The 15095-nt window shown below is 53.6% G+C and overlaps 1 protein-coding gene across 2 annotated transcripts in view; it reads left to right on the forward strand.

Annotated features, from left to right (window-relative positions):
• Positions 1–15095, forward strand: part of MGAT5B (alpha-1,6-mannosylglycoprotein 6-beta-N-acetylglucosaminyltransferase B) — a gene marked incomplete at its 5' end in the record, with an annotated part of 69031 nt that overhangs the window by 34383 nt on the left and 19553 nt on the right. For both annotated transcript variants that reach the window (XM_081217953.1, XM_081217954.1), the window contains 2 exons: positions 11383–11514; positions 12889–13022. In XM_081217953.1, coding sequence (XP_081074079.1) covers positions 11383–11514; positions 12889–13022 — 266 coding nt within the window. The remainder of the gene's footprint in view (positions 1–11382; positions 11515–12888; positions 13023–15095) is intronic.

The following is a 15095-nucleotide window of genomic DNA, read 5'->3' on the forward strand; positions in this document are numbered from 1 at the left end:
TGCATTGGCAGGCAGATTCTCAACTACTGTGCCAGGGAAGCCCTAGCAGGTACAGTTTAAAACAACTAAATGAATAAAAATTTAAAAAAAAGAAAACCACCTTCCCGAGGAGACACAGCACACTTATATCTATAAAATTAACAGCCCCCGCTGTGTTGGAATTCGTTTCAGGTGGGAATTCTTAACCCTGGCTGTAGCCAAACTGCCTTAGAAATATACCGACCTTTGGGCCCACTCTTGGTGTCTCTGATTTAATTGATCTGGGGTGGCGCCGGGTATCAAGTCTTCAAAGCTCCCCCAGGCAATCTATGATCTAATGAGCAGTGACAGTTGGGAAGTAGAAAAGTTGAGGCTGTGGCTTTTCAACGCCCCCCCTGCTCCCCCAGTCTGGGTAACAGGATAGCTGTGGGGTTAGGACATTGCAGAATGTGTGCATAGTCCCGAGGAGCAGGATGAGGGCCTGGGGTAAGGGCTCAGCGCCTTAAAGATGTGCGGATTCCTCCCGAGCCTGCATTTGCACACTCAAAAGCACCAATGTTACCCTTGGTTGCAGGGTCGGGGTCAAGTGGAGGGGCAGGCCAGGCAGGTACTCCTTGGAGGTGGCCCAGGTAGCGGGGCCTCTCGCATCCCACCCAGGACGTCCGTGCGAACCTCTGCCCTGGAATGTACTTCATGCGTTGCCCTTTCCTGGATGTACTTCTCCCTGGTGACAGCTGTCGGCTGGGGCTATGCGCTCCTCAAACTGATTCTTTGCTGGGACCACCCGGACGCTGCATAAGTGCAGGCCTTTCCTTGAGTGGAGATTAAAATACAGATGGGATTTAGTTGGCTAAAGTTGCCATAACAAAGTACCACAGACTGGGGGGCGGTTTAAACTACAGAAGTGTATTGTCTCCTAGTTCTGGAGGCCGGAAGTCCGAGATCAAGGTGTTGGCAGGGTTGGTTGGTTCTGAGGGTGTGAAGGAGGCCTGTCTCAGGCCTCTCCCATAGCTTCTGGCAGTTGTTGGTGATCTTTGGCGCTGGTTGGCTTGTGGAAGCATCACCTCCATCTTCGCCTTTATCTGCACATGGCATTCTCTCTGTGTATGTGTCTGGGTCCAACTTGCCCCTTCTTATAAGGACACCAGTCATATCAGATCAGTACCTACACTAATGATCTTATTTCAACTTGGTCACCTTTGTAAAAGCTCTACCTCCATGTAAGGTCATATTCTGAGGTTTTGGGGGCTAGGACTCCAAAATATGAACGGCAGGGGGTGCACAATGCAACCCATAACAAGATGGTGACCATTTGAACCTAGAAAGGGGTTGTGGGCAGAGATACCATTGAATACAGGCATGGCACTGCCATGGGTTCTGTGGGAGGTGGGATCATCCGGGAGCCCCGTCTCCCAGCCTTGTGGAGCTGTTCCATGCAGGTGGCACCGGGGTAATGTGAAAACAGGTCAACGGGATGTGAAGCTAATCCGAATTCTGAGAGTCGCAGCTTGGGTCCTGCCATAGTACGTCTCCCTGGGCTGGCAAAATGCCCCGCGTGGGGAAGACAGCAGGACAGAGACGCCGCCTGTACATTTGTTGTAGTTTATTCACAGATGTTCACGGCAGCTGTCTTGGCCACTGACTCAACGACGAGGCTGGACGGATGAGCCGCTTTTCTCTGCTCCTCGTGTTTTGGTGTTTTAATTAACCGACTCACTGGAGTGATGTTTGGGGCAATGCACAGAATCTGCATCTGGCTTTGCTGCTGCAAGTTGTTTCCGGGGTGAGAGCGCTGGCGTGCAGGGACAATGGGCCCTGATCAGACTGCAGCTTGGGCATGTCAGACAGTCCCGCCCGTGCCTTGCGCGTGAGACGGGAGGAGAGATGAAGCCAGAGCTCCCGTCAGCTGCATCTGAGACATCCTCCTGGATGCCCGGATCCACGGTGGGCATTTTAAAGTGAAGCCTTTCCCTTCCTGCCTGCCCAGAATCGGCTATGCTCATCCATTTTATTTGCATAATTTCAAGCATCATTAATAGTACATTGACATGAGGAAAAATTACCAAGCTCTTCCTCCCTCCATGAGTGAAATTGGGTTTAGTAGAAAATTAGTTGACTTAACTGGAAAATAATGAAAGTTTGAGAGGAGAATGTTTAAATAAGGAGGATGAGGATGGGAAGCTCGGCTGTGTAGCCCTGGCCCCTGTGGAAATCGGTCTCCTGGCATTTTTGTTTGTTCAGTGTTTGTTCAAGGGAAATACTGGGGAGGGTCCCCAGAGAATGACGAAGGCAGCGACCACATCCTGTCCCTCGTGCTCAGCCCAGCTTGACCAAGCTGCAGCCAGTAAACCCTCTAAGGAGCCAGTCCAGGCAGGCCTCAGGGTTTGAACCCATTCAGATCTGTCTGTGACTGGCTCAAACTGGCCTGAACTAGCCAGCTTAAGGCAGCCACTGGGGGGATGGTGCTGCCATTCTCTGGAGTGGGGGGAGGGGAGAGAAGAGAAAAGCACTGATTTTGGGGGGCACATGGGGAAGACCTTGAATTTGGGTTTAGACATGTCGAATTAGAGGTGCCCACGTGGAGGCAGCTGAGTGATGGGCCGCGGGGGCTCAGAATGGAGACGGAGTCTCGGCAGCCGCTGGTAACTGAACACAAGCATGAATAAAATTGCCAAGTGATAGGGGAAGAGGCCTGAGAGCAAAGCGTTAAGAAACAGCAACACTGAAAGGCTTCTTGGGGAGAGAGGTGCTGGCAGAGGGATTGAGAAGGAGTGGGCACCCATGGAGAAGATGCTTCTAGAAGGAGGGTGTGGCCAATGATGTCACATCTCACAAAAACTAAGAAGGAGACTGAAAAATGTCCACAGCATTTGGTCACATGGGCGTCATTGTCGACCCTAGAAAGAGCCATTTTGGTTGAGTTGTGGGTACAGAAGCCAGAAATTTGTGGGTTGTGGAAGGAGGGGGCTGCTGAGGAAACCAGCAGCGAGTTAGGTTCTTCTCCAAGGAGTTGAGCTGTGAGCGGGAGGAGAGAGAAAGAGAAGTGGGGGGACAGTGGAGTTGTAGATGGTGTGTGAGTTTCTTGGGGCTGCTGAAACAAAGTACTGAAAACTGGGGGATTATTGTCTTCCAGTTCTGGAGGCCAGAAGTCCGAAATCAAGGTGTCGGCAGGGTTGGTTCCTCCAGAGGCTGGTGGAAGACTGCTCCATGCCTCTTCTAGATGCTGGGAGCCTCAGGCTTTCCTCGGCTTGTAGATGTCTGTCTTCTCCCAGTGTCTTCACACCATCTTCCTTCTATTGTGTCTGTCTCTGTGTCCAATTTCCCCTTCTTGTGAGGGCACTAATGACCTCACCTTAACTTGACCATCTGCAAAGACCATTTCCAAATGAGTCACATCCCAGATACTGGGGTTAGGACTTCAACATCTTTTGGGGAGAATACAATTCAACCCATAACAGAGGTTTGCATGTTTATTTTTCAAGATGGGAGAGTTGTAAGCATGTTTAAATGCTGGTGTGAAGGAACCAGAAAAAGGAGGAATTGAAGCTACAGGAGGGAAGATAGTATCATGCATAGTGGCCCAAGAGGATGGCCCCCAGGAGGAAGGAGAAGAGGGCGGGATGTGGTGGGGGTATCGATGGGGCTACAGGGATGGAGGCAGGGGTTGGAGCATGCCCACTGATGCTTTTGATTTTATCTTTGATGTAGGAGGGATGAACATCTGCTGGGAGTGAGGTGGAGGGGGCGGGAGGTGTGAGGAGAGTGGACAAGACCAGAACACCCTGAAGGCCGCCCTGGATTTGTGATGTGTTAGCCCTTAACAAAGAGATTTCAACCAAATATGGCAAAATCTTATGACTGGACAAGGCTGGGAAGTGGGAGCACAAATACTCATTATATCATTGTATTATTTTCTATAACTTTCTGGATGCTCGAAATATTTTATTGTTCAATTCGAACAGGGGAGGAAGAGCTGCATCCAGCATCTGCTTGGCACTTAGCAGACCCTGTACACAGTGGTTCTTTCTCCCCCACCTATTCCCACAGGAGGCATGAGAGGCAAATGACTAATTTTCACTAAAACACTGCATCCCCTCCCTCTCCCTTCTGGTTTGTTTATTTGTTTTTTTGGCTGTGCCGCATGGCTTGCAGGATCTTAGTTCCCCAACCGGGGATCAAACCCGTGCCTCCTGCAATGGAAGCGTGAAGTCCTAACCACTGGACCGCCAGGGAATTCCCGCCTCTCCCTTCTTTTGCCTTCTTCCTCCTTGGGTTCCAAGGAGGCATTTAAATCTGCGTAGCGGGATCGTGTTCGGTGTAGCTGAATACCGAGGAAGATGAGGGCCTCTGCTGCTGGGGGCCCAGAGCCTCACTGGTCCCTGCGCTTCATCCTTCCCCGGGATCCGGGAGGGATGATTCCCTGCACCTCCCCCTCCACGCTGCTCTGAGCCACAAAGAGTGGGAGTCTGTCTCTTGCAAATCAGGGCCCCTAAGCCTTGACCTTGGCCCATAAGTGTGACCTCACGGATGTAGTGGCCGAGGCGCCTTTTCCAGCTCCAGCCTGGTCGACATTGGGGCTGGAGGTTGCAAAGGAGGAACGATTTAAAAGAAATCACAGGCCCTCAGGAAAGGTCCGCGCAACCCAAGTGGGGTGGGGAGAACTTGGGGGGAGTCAGAGAAGAAATGAAGAGAGGGCTGGCTTCTGAAGGCTTTTGAAGGAAGGGTAAGGAGGTGGGATTCCTTCCGGGGGGGCGGTGGGAGGGATGCATCAGTACATCTTCATCAAATCTGAGGAGCCATGGGTTCTTGTAAACAGAGGTGGGGTCCTGAGCAAGAGGAGGTCTTGTCCCATGGCGGCTGGAGAGGAAGAAGGCAGACAGTGGGATGAACTTCCTGGAGACTGAAATGCCCCTCGACAGGAGGGATAAAACTCCACTGCTCTGGGCTCAGAGCAGGGGCAGGGCCGGCCTGGGACTCCTTTTATTCCTAGTGAAGCTGGCAGAAGCATAGGATGGTACAAATAACCCCTGGCACTCCTTCTGACTTCCCTGAAATCATAAAAGGGCTCTGGTCAAGGGAAGATTTATCTTGGGAGCCAGACTGTGCTTTCCTCGGCTGTTCAGGAACGGACGCAGATTACCCTACGGTTCGTGGCGGCGCTCCAGGGCTGTGTCTTTCCTTTAACCCAAGTCCCCCACGGGGCTTGTTCCAGTGGGATTGAGAGCAGAGCCTCACCCATCTTTGTTTCCTCCATGGGTTGGTTCCCCACAAAGGTCTGTGGGACTGGATAGAACAGCGAGAGCCCCTAGGACCTGAGAATCCCCGGAAAAACTGAAAACCAACATCCCAGTGGCAGACCCCACCCCAGAGCGAAGAGGTGGCACCTCTGGGACTGACCTGGCCGTCAAGAGCCAACACGGGCTTCAGTGACCCTAACCTGCACCCGGGCCTGAGAGCCACCTTCACTGAAATCCTGGCTTGGATGAGAGAAGCCTTGATTCGTGCTCAGCATTCACATGCATTGTTACATAAATGGGGGAAGGAGGCAGGGGACAGCCAGAGGGATGTGTTCCCGGGCCCGGCGGCCCCCAGCGAGCTGGAGGAATGAGTCTGTCGTTTCATCCAGCTATCCTGGGAGCAGCAGCCATATTTTTAGCCCTGAGTTTGCTTACTAGGAGGGAACGCTGGGGAAGAAAGTGTCGGCCTTGGACCACAGGCCCAATGCAGGCCGCCCAGTGCAGCCGCCCAGTTCCATTTCCGAATCCTCCTGCCTGTGTTTCCTTTGGGCTTTGGCTAAGGAGTGGCTTTTGCTTTGAACTCCCTTTTCCACTGAGCTCTGACTCCACTGGGGACCTGACCGTTCTCTTTAGCTGTGATCCCTGACCCTCCGAGGGCACTGGGACACCTGCCTTTTCAGGAGACAGAAGCTGCAGGTGAGCCCATCATGAGGGCTTCATAAGGCTGCTTTTGTTGGCTCAGGAAGGTCAGCTCACGCTGGGCAAGGGAAGAAAACCCTTCAGGAGAATTTAGTTCCTTCCTTGTTAGTGATCCTAACCTACCTGCTAAAGCAGCTCGTTAGAAGCCCAGTTAACTTTCTGGGTTTATTTCTCTGTGGTCCTCACGCTCTGGGGATGGGGCGGCAGCCGCTCTAACAATGGCCGTGAGAGAGAGACGGGGTCAATGCCTTAGTGCTCAGGGGGTGGGCACCGGACGGGGTCAGAGGGCTAGCAGGCCCCAGAGGAGACAAAGGTCCTGGGCTGCCCAGGCGGGGTGCTCCCAGTAATGAGATGGATCCAGGGAAGCTGAAGTTCCCCATGGGCACTTCGCGCCTGGAGACAAAGATCTTTGAGCGCTTTGTAAGGATTCTTTTTAATTAGGTCCATCCCACACAGAGAAGACAGAGAGGGAGAGAGAATAGTTTGTTCCAGAATTTGAGCACTACCTGGAGAGATTATTTCTAGCCACAGCCCAAAGGCACAGGGAGAAATAAAACCGGAGAATTTTTAGCCTAGAAGGAACCGTGGAGATTTGTCCATGTATCATGGAATGGGAGTGGAGGTGGACACCAGAGCGATTCTGTGTCTGTGCAAGGTCACCCAGCAAGGTCCCTGGAGCTTACACCCAGGGATGCTCTTCACGTGTAGAACTCAGCATTTTGATTCCTAGCTGAGGTTTTTGTTTTCTTTTGGGTGTAGATTATATTTTTTCTCTGCCTTGTCCCATTTACCCATTCACCTTTTGATCTTTTAGCAAAGAGTAACAGGCATCCTGCTCTGGCTATTTGCTGAGCCCCTACATTGTGGGGGGCCCTGGAGAAGATGGGGACAGGGGTGCCTTTGGGAGACAGAGTGCTGGGCGTGCACTTGCGCGTCTGGGCACGGACACTGTGAGTGTGGACAGTTTGGTTTTGGCTCTTTAAAAAAAATTGTAGTAAAGTACATACAACGTAAAATTTACCATCTTAACTGGGTGCGGTTCAGTAACGTTAGGTTCGTTCACGTGGTTGTACAACCATCCCCACCATCCATCTCCAGAGCCTTTTCCTCTTCCCAGACTGAAACGGTCCCCATTAAACCCTAAGTCCCCATCCCCCACTGCCCCTGACAGATTGGCTTTCAAGGGTGGATTAATCTGGGTTGGGCACTGGGACCAGATGACGAGGTGACCTGTAGAAAGGCTCTTTTTCCCTAGATCACTCCTTCCCCCACCCCCTTCATCTGTATTTGGACTCCCACTCAGGTGGCCTGGGGACATTTGGAAATTCATTCCAACCACCCAATTTGGCAATTCCACAGAAACTTCCCAAGCATTGAGGGTGGTAGTAGGCGGGCAGGGGAGGCTGAGTGGGTGCATCTGAAGTCCCTTCATGCTGAGAGGCTGCTTGTCCCCCTCTCACCAGGGCCATGGGGGTGGGGAGGCTCTGTGAGCCCGTCCCGACGCAGCCCTGGGCTAAGAGTCGGAAGAGAAGTGAACTTGACATTGGAATTAGGAAAATGTCTGGACAGGGGCCTTTTGAGGAGTCAGCACGGAAGGTGGAATTGTACAGCTGAGCCTCCCTGGGCACCTTTGTCTGAAGGTTGTCAAGAGACAGCATTTTTCAATTCATGTCACTGCTCCAACCAACCACTTAGAGTAAAATTGCCCATAAAAGTGAACTTAAATTACAAGTGATAAAACCACAGCCCCCTCTCCCCTCGGCTGACCCTCTGTGTTCTCCTTGGGACGAGCTCAGATTCCTTGTGACAAGAGTAATGAGGAAGCTTCAGACACATTTCCAGTGAAGTCACCGTAAATTGAAAATCTTTTTTTTCTAGGGCTGGGGGGACTGTGGGTCTCCTCGTTAACTCCTCCTGGGAAGGGAACCTGCTGTATCTGGACCAATTTGTCTCTCATCCTCTTCTTCTTGCTGTGATGTCCTTTTGGGACCCGTGGGGCCACTTGTGTCCAGTCCAGACCAGGAGGCTACTCAGCTAATAACCCTCGGCGACGCCCATCAGCCCTGGGCCCCTCTCACTCACCCACCCCCTTTCTCCTAACATGCTTTTCTTGACCATATTTTCAACCTTTAAACCAGTTCTTCCAGGGGTGGGGGGAGGGTGGGATCCCCTGGCTCATTACCTTGTGAATTCGTTCATGAACACAACAGTACTTATTGGGTCAGATCCTGTCCCCGCTCTGGGCTTTCAAAGATAACCTGGCCCTGCCCTGGAGGGGTCCTGGTTGTGAGGAGGTGACTCAGGGCAGTGCAGAGGAATGGTAGGGAGGGGAGTGGGATGCTGGGGCAGGGGGATCGAGGGAGAAGGGCGTCTCACTCTGACCAGAGGTCCAAGGAGGGCTTCCTGGAGGAGGAGGCAAGGTTTGAGTCCAGGAACAGGAGGTGAGAAGTCTCTGGAAAGGATCAGATAGAGCCAGGGATGACTGACCAGGTTGACATCGTGGAAAGATCTCTCTAGAAAAGAGTCAGGCAAGACAGGAGGGAGGCAGAATGGAGAGGAAATTATCTCAAGATTCTAGCTGAAAAATGACCGGGACCTTAAGTGTGAGGGGTGTGTGTGTTGGGCGTGGGGACGGGGTAAGGAGTTGCCAGACTTGGAAATTCAGAAGGTGAACCTGATGACTAAAGTAATAGTAATCAATGGAACTTTCACTCTCCTTGCCCCACTTGATCCTACCAGGAACCCCGTGAGGTAGGCATTTTTATTTGTCTTTTGCCGATGAGAAAAATGAAATCCCTAGAGGCTTATGGCCCCTCCAAAGTTAGCAACAAAACTGGGACTGGGGCCCAATCTCTGCTAGCAGCCCGGGGCTCCAATTTCAGGATGTCACTGTGGTCCAGTGACCCACCACTGTGCTGTCTGATGCCCGGTGGCCCTGGGGAGGAAGGAGAGCTCAGTGAGTGGGAGTGTGGGTGCTGGAGCCCACTGCCTGGGTTCCAATCCCAGCTCCATGCCTTCCCGGCTGTATGATCCTGGGTAAATGACTAAACCTCTCTGTTTCCTAATCTGTAAAGAGGGGAGCAGGATGGGAATGGGTCTGATCTCGTCGGGTAGTTGCCCAGATGAAAGGAGTTGAAGAATTGATAAGTTGAAAGCATGTAGAATGGTGCCTGTGTTCAAAATGGTGGCCATGAAGGTGAGGAAGACGACACAGGCTCTAGGAAGTCAGTGTGGGGTCATTTTCCCAGGAGAGGGCTGTGACTTGCTCATCTGGCCTCTCAGTGGCCCTGGTGTCTGGGGCTGGGGCCAGGGTTGAGGCAACCAAAGGAAGCCCCCATGACTTTGTTGGCACCACCCATGGCCACAGAGGGACAACACGTTGCCTGGTAACCAGCCGGAAAGGCAGTGTGGGAAAATCAAGCATGCCACTGGTGCAGGTAGCAGCAACTAGACCCACCTACGGTTTATATTTTCAGAATCATCTTAATTTTCCCAGACCCAGATTCCGTGAGGGAGGAGCAGCCACCCGCTTCCTCACTTCTGCAAGAGGAATCATCACCTTGTCTTTCTATTTGTGGTTCTCAATTGAGTGGAGGAAGTGGGGAGGGGGACCAGGGTCTGTCCTAAACCCGGAGCTTCTATAGCCCGGGACAAAAATGATGCTCCATCTGACTGGAGGACTTTGGGGTGTGAGAGACAGCCACACTGGAAAGAAAACAGGGATCCTACAGAGGAGAATGTAAAACCTGCTCGACACTTAAAAATACCACCAAATATTTCATGAAGTCTCTAGGTTGTGGGAACTGTTTCCTGTGATGGCTCCAGACCCCTGGGGTCCTGGGCTTATTCCCCTTTGCTTTCTGAATAATTCAGCAAAAAAGCCGAAGAAGCACGCCCTGCGTTAGAAGCCCTGGGTTTGAGAATCCTGTGTGGCCGTCTGGTTGGAAAGAGGGACTCATTGGAGGGTTGGACGGGTGGAGACGGGGGTGGGGGGGTGCTTGGCCATTTTTAAGTTTATAGATAAGAAATGGGGAGAAAATGTTTATAAGATTTTTGCACTCCTCTCTCCCCACTTAGCAGCAAAGGTTCTACCACTGGGGGAGCCAGCGTGGGGAAGCTGAGTAAGGCTGGGTGCACTGGCTGGGGGAGGGCATGCCCTTCTCTGCCAGCCACAGACCAACCCCTGATGCCTTGATCCCCGTCGCCCGAAGCTCGCCTTGACATCTTTCCATCATGGCCTTGTCATCAGGTTGTCATAAACATCGCTGAAAAGGCCGCGTTAGGGCAGTTTGCTCAGGGGACAGTGTTTACTGAGCCTCTGTGTGTGTCTTGCTGAATGTGAGCAAGGTAGTGCAGAGGCGTCCAGGTGCTACTTTTCCACATGGCTTGAATTGTCTCAAGGAGCCGGAGATACGACCCAGGGAACTGATGATAACTGTGGCCTTTTGCCATGTTGCTCCCTGAAGGGGCTCACTGGGAGGTCTCATGGATGCCTTCCATCATCTGGACCACGAATCCAAGGGAGGCGGGAATGGGGGAGGTGGGCAGCTGCTGGAGGGCTTCCCTGGGGGCCGACACTACTCTCTGCCTGGCTCAGCCGCTCAGTACAGACTTACTGAGTCATTCATCTAAAAGCCCCATCATCTCTGCAGGGGGTGTGTAGTCAGGCTTAGCAAAGGCTCCCGGATGGTGGGCAGGGGCATCCAGGACAAAGTTCACGCTGGCACTGTGGGGGCCAGGCAGGGGGCTTTGAGCCTGTCTCCAGGGAGGTGGACTGGGCAGATGGGAGGCCGTGTCCTTCAGGCTCCAGTGAGATGATCCAAAGTCTCCACCCTGGGTCACCAGTGGCAGCCCTGTTCCCATATGAAAGCCTGCAAGTAAGTGACCCAGCAGGCAGGGTCTGCCTGTGGGGCAGGGCTAGCCATCTCCGTGGGCCAGGGGCCAGTCAGCAGAGCAGGATTATATCTTCTGAGGCACAGGTTTGGGGACCCTTCAGCTCCTAACAAATGCCGAAGCTGTGCTGAGGACCTCGGCGGGTGTTTATGGCACTTTGTGAACATTGGGTAAAGGTGCCCCCTCTGGGTGGACACAGCCCTGCAGGGGTCAGGTTTGTGCAAATTAACAGAAGGTGCTCCTTCCTTCTGGCAGGTAGCCCAGGCCAGGTACAGTCTTGGCAAGCTAGCCGGGGCTGGATCTCAGTCCCATCTGCCCCTCGTTGGAGTGTCTTGTGCAGTGAAAAACCTATACAGCCGTACATGGCTGCCCTGTTTGCTTCCTCTCCAAGAGTTCGCCAGGATTCATGCACTGACCTCACTTTCCTTTACAGTGTCCTCCCCGCCACTTATTCTGGGCTATAGGAACCAGGGTGGGCTTCAGGTTCCCCCAACGCAAGCCTGTTTGGGAAGAGGGGTTTTTGCTGTCTGTGGGTCCCTCTCGGGGCTCAGACTCTGAAGGGTTCTTCTCTCAGTAACTTAGGGGTGCCGCCAGGCCGGGGGAACTGCCCGCTCACCATGCCCCTGCCTTTCGACCTCATCTACACCGACTACCACGGCCTGCAGCAGATGAAGCAGCACATGGGACTCTCCTTCAAGAAGTACCGGTGAGAGGGCAGCGGGACGGTGGTGATGGCCCACGGCAGCCCCCGGGGTCTGGCTGCCGGCTGGTCCCAGCTGGTGCGGATCCCGAGGTTCCGCGGTGGAGAGAAGGCTCCCCTCCCCCACTGCCTTCCTTCTCTGACAGCTCCGCCTCCTGACTAAGGCTGACTCAGAAGACAATTAATAGACCACAGCCAGGCCATCCAGGCCCCTGTGCTGCTGGACAGGCTGGGGGGCAGGGTCAGAGCTGACCCAGATGGAGGGGGCAGAGGAATTGCAGGGAGCGGTGGCGGGGAACAAGGCAGGTAACGGGGCGTGACCTCTGTCCGTGGGGACCCAGCAGCCCCTCCCCCCTCCCTCCTCCACCCCACCCCCTCCAGGGCAGGAGGAAGGCCAATGCCGTAGCTCTGGCTCTCTGCAGCCAGCCGGGTACGGGGTTTAATTTAGTACAGAGAGCCCTGCTATTTATTACGTTTGCTCTAGTCTCATTGACTATCCCACACGATTTTATTAGGGAAAAAAAATAGTGACAGGCAGCGTTATTGCTTTTATTATTAATGCATGTTCTCCATGCACTGGGGGCCTCTTCCTGCCATCCCCGCCTATTCTGGGGGAGGAGTGCCGACCTCAGCAGTCCGGACCATTCTGGGTCACCGGCAAGGACTCTGGGTGAGGGAACTCCTTGTAGGGGTGTCTGAGTCTCAGCGATTTTCTTCAGGTGCCCACCCCGGGGTGGCCCAGATGGAGGGAGAGGTTCTGGGCTTTGGCCCATCGACAGCAGCCTCAATGGGCCAAAGGGTGGGACAGAGCCTCCACCGGCTGGGAGGCCCACCTGAAGGGGCCACCCTTGCAGGAGACTTTGAGGCACGATGGGCACGATGGGCCTGTGGCAGTGGCTGGTCCCTCTGGGGCCCTGCTCTTCTGCGTCTCAGCCCAGATAACCCAGGCACATCCTGCAGGTGTCAGGCTCCTGGGCAGAGGGACTGTGGACTCCCTGCCCAGGAAAGTAGATATCGTAAAAGTGATCCCTGGGGCAGTGGGGAGGGATCCCATTCCAGGCTGGGCCTCCCCTTCTAGGCTCCCTTGGGGCTTCTGTAAAAACTAACGGTTTCTGAGTTAATGGTCCCTGGTTCAGGTGTATCACGAAGACCCTGAGACAGTTATCCCCATTTCACCGATGGGGAAGCTGACCCAGAGAGGTTAAGGCACTTGCCCGTGGTCACACAGCCAGCTACTGTCTGAGCCCAAGCCCTGACCACACATCACACTATCCTGACCAGCCACCTTCGGGTTACAGAGCCCACGGCTGTCACAATCCTAGCCCAGGGAGACACAGGGAGGTTGGTGACCCTGGTTCCTGATCCCGGGGGGGTGGACAGGTGCCGCATCCGAGTCATAGACACCTTCGGGACAGAACCTGCGTACAACCACGAGGAGTACGCCACGCTGCACGGCTACCGGACAAACTGGGGCTACTGGAACCTCAACCCTAAGCAGTTCATGACCATGTTCCGTGAGTGTCCGGCCGCTGGGAGGCGGTGGGGGCCTCTCCGAGGTGGCCCGGGAGGAGGCAGGTCCCATTCCTTCCTCTCCTTCCTTTTGGGGCCCGTGCGGGGAGGGGAACACACTCCCTTGGCCTGTCCCCTTGGACGGGAAAGCCTCATTCCCCTCTCTGCAGATGTGTGAGCCACAGAGGAAGCCTCTGGTGGTGTGTAGGGAGGGGGCAGCCTGGGTGTGGGGGGAAGCGTGGTGACCTTTCCAGCACCCGGAGGACGCGGCCTTTGTCCCCCTGGAGCACACGTTGTTCTCTTGCTCTCAAAAGCGGCGCAGCACAGGGTTCCAGAACAAAGAGGGTTCCATGGCCTTTGAGAAAGAGAGACATTCCAACGTGGAGGGAGACTTAAGTGAGTGGCGAGGGGGCAGCATAAGGAGGCTTTCTAAGCAGAGGGAACAGACGTTGTAAAGATGGATATGGAAAGAACGGAAGGTTCTGGAAATGCAAATGCTCCGGGAGGCTCTAGCATTGGGGATAATGGGAAGTAAGGCTGGGTGGGGTGGGGTGGCTGGGGCCCCTGTGGGTGACGGGCTTCGGGCAAGGGATGCCATTCGAGCTGAGCTTTCGCGATTTAAAAAATTTTTATTTATTTAATTTATTTATTTTTGGCTGCTTTGGGTTTTCGTTGCTGCGTGCGGGCTTTTCTCTAGTTGCGGTGAGCCGGGGCTTCTCTCGTGTGCGGGCTTCTCATTGCGGTGGCTTCTCTTGTTGCGGAGCACGGTCTCTAGGCACGTGGGCTCCAGTAGTTGTGGCTCGCGGGCTCTAGAGCGCAGGCTCAGTAGTTGTGGCGCACGGGCTTAGTTGCTCTGCGGCATGTGGGATCTTCCCGGACCAGGGCTCGAACCCCTATGCCCTGCATTGGCAGGCGGATTCTTAACCACTGGGCCACCAGGGAAGCCCGCTTTTGCTATTTTTAATGAGACTTTAAAATATATACACACTGACCTCCCTCTTAACATGCAGCGCGCTGAAAATAATTTTAACTTTTCATGACAGCTCAGGGTCAGTGCTCTATCTTTCTGGTGTGGAGCCTGCCCTGCGGGGCCAGCAGAGGTGTGCGGAGCCACGTCCCCTGCTGAGTGGCCCCTTCTCCTGTCGCTGTTTGGTGTGGCGCCTTTTCTCCTACTTGGGAGACTGTCAGCTGTCACTTTTAATCATCGTCAAGCTATCTGCATCCAGCAGCATCTTGGACGTCTAATTGGCGGCTCTTTGAAGGCTGTGGGTCAGAAAGCCGGATAAGCGCCCTCATTAGGATTGTGTCTAAATTAAGAGTGAGCTTGGTTCCAAGAAGGGTCCCGAGGAACTTGCTCGTAAGTAAAATAGCTGATCTCTGCTGAGCCTGTCAAATGAATGCCTCCCTTTTGGGTGCTTAGGGACTGCTTTTGTATTACTCTTCAGGTTCTAGGCTGTATTAGAGGCAGACAAGATTTCTGAATAATACATGAGTAATGGCTTGATTGGATCCCAGAGGGTTGGGAACGTGGGAAGTTTCCTTGGAGCCCAGATGAGGAAACCGAGGCCCAGAAAGGTGGAATGTGCTGTCTGAGGCCACATGGCTCTGTGGGGACCAGACTCCCTCCCCATAGCCCGTTGCAAGGTTGTATGAGGCTTCTCCAAGAGAAGAGTGACTGTCCTAACAGGTCATCTGGTGGCATTGTGCTCCCAGCAGAGTGATTGGAGTGGGATGGGTCCTGAGGAGATTTCTGGAGGGAAAGGAAGTGGGGGTGGGTAGTGGTGGTGATACTGTAGGCTGTGGAAACAGCATATGTGATAGCAGAGCAGAAAAAATACGATTGAGGATGTGGGAGCAGAGGGATGGGGTCTTTTAGCAAAGATTCCTGAGTTTACATCGGATATGGTAATTCGAGGTTCACTGTAGGTCCCTGAGCTAGGGAATATCATGGAGAAATTTTTTTTTTTTTTCGGTCACGCCGGGCGGCTTGCGGGATTTTAGTTCCCTGACCAGAGATTGAACTCAGGCCCTCAGCAGTGAAAGCACGGAGTCCTAACCACTGGACCTCCAGGGAACTA

The sequence above is a fragment of the Mesoplodon bidens genome, assembly GCF_964165515.1.
Source record: "Mesoplodon bidens genome assembly, chromosome: 19".
In the NCBI taxonomy this organism is placed as follows: Eukaryota; Metazoa; Chordata; class Mammalia; order Artiodactyla; family Ziphiidae; genus Mesoplodon; species Mesoplodon bidens.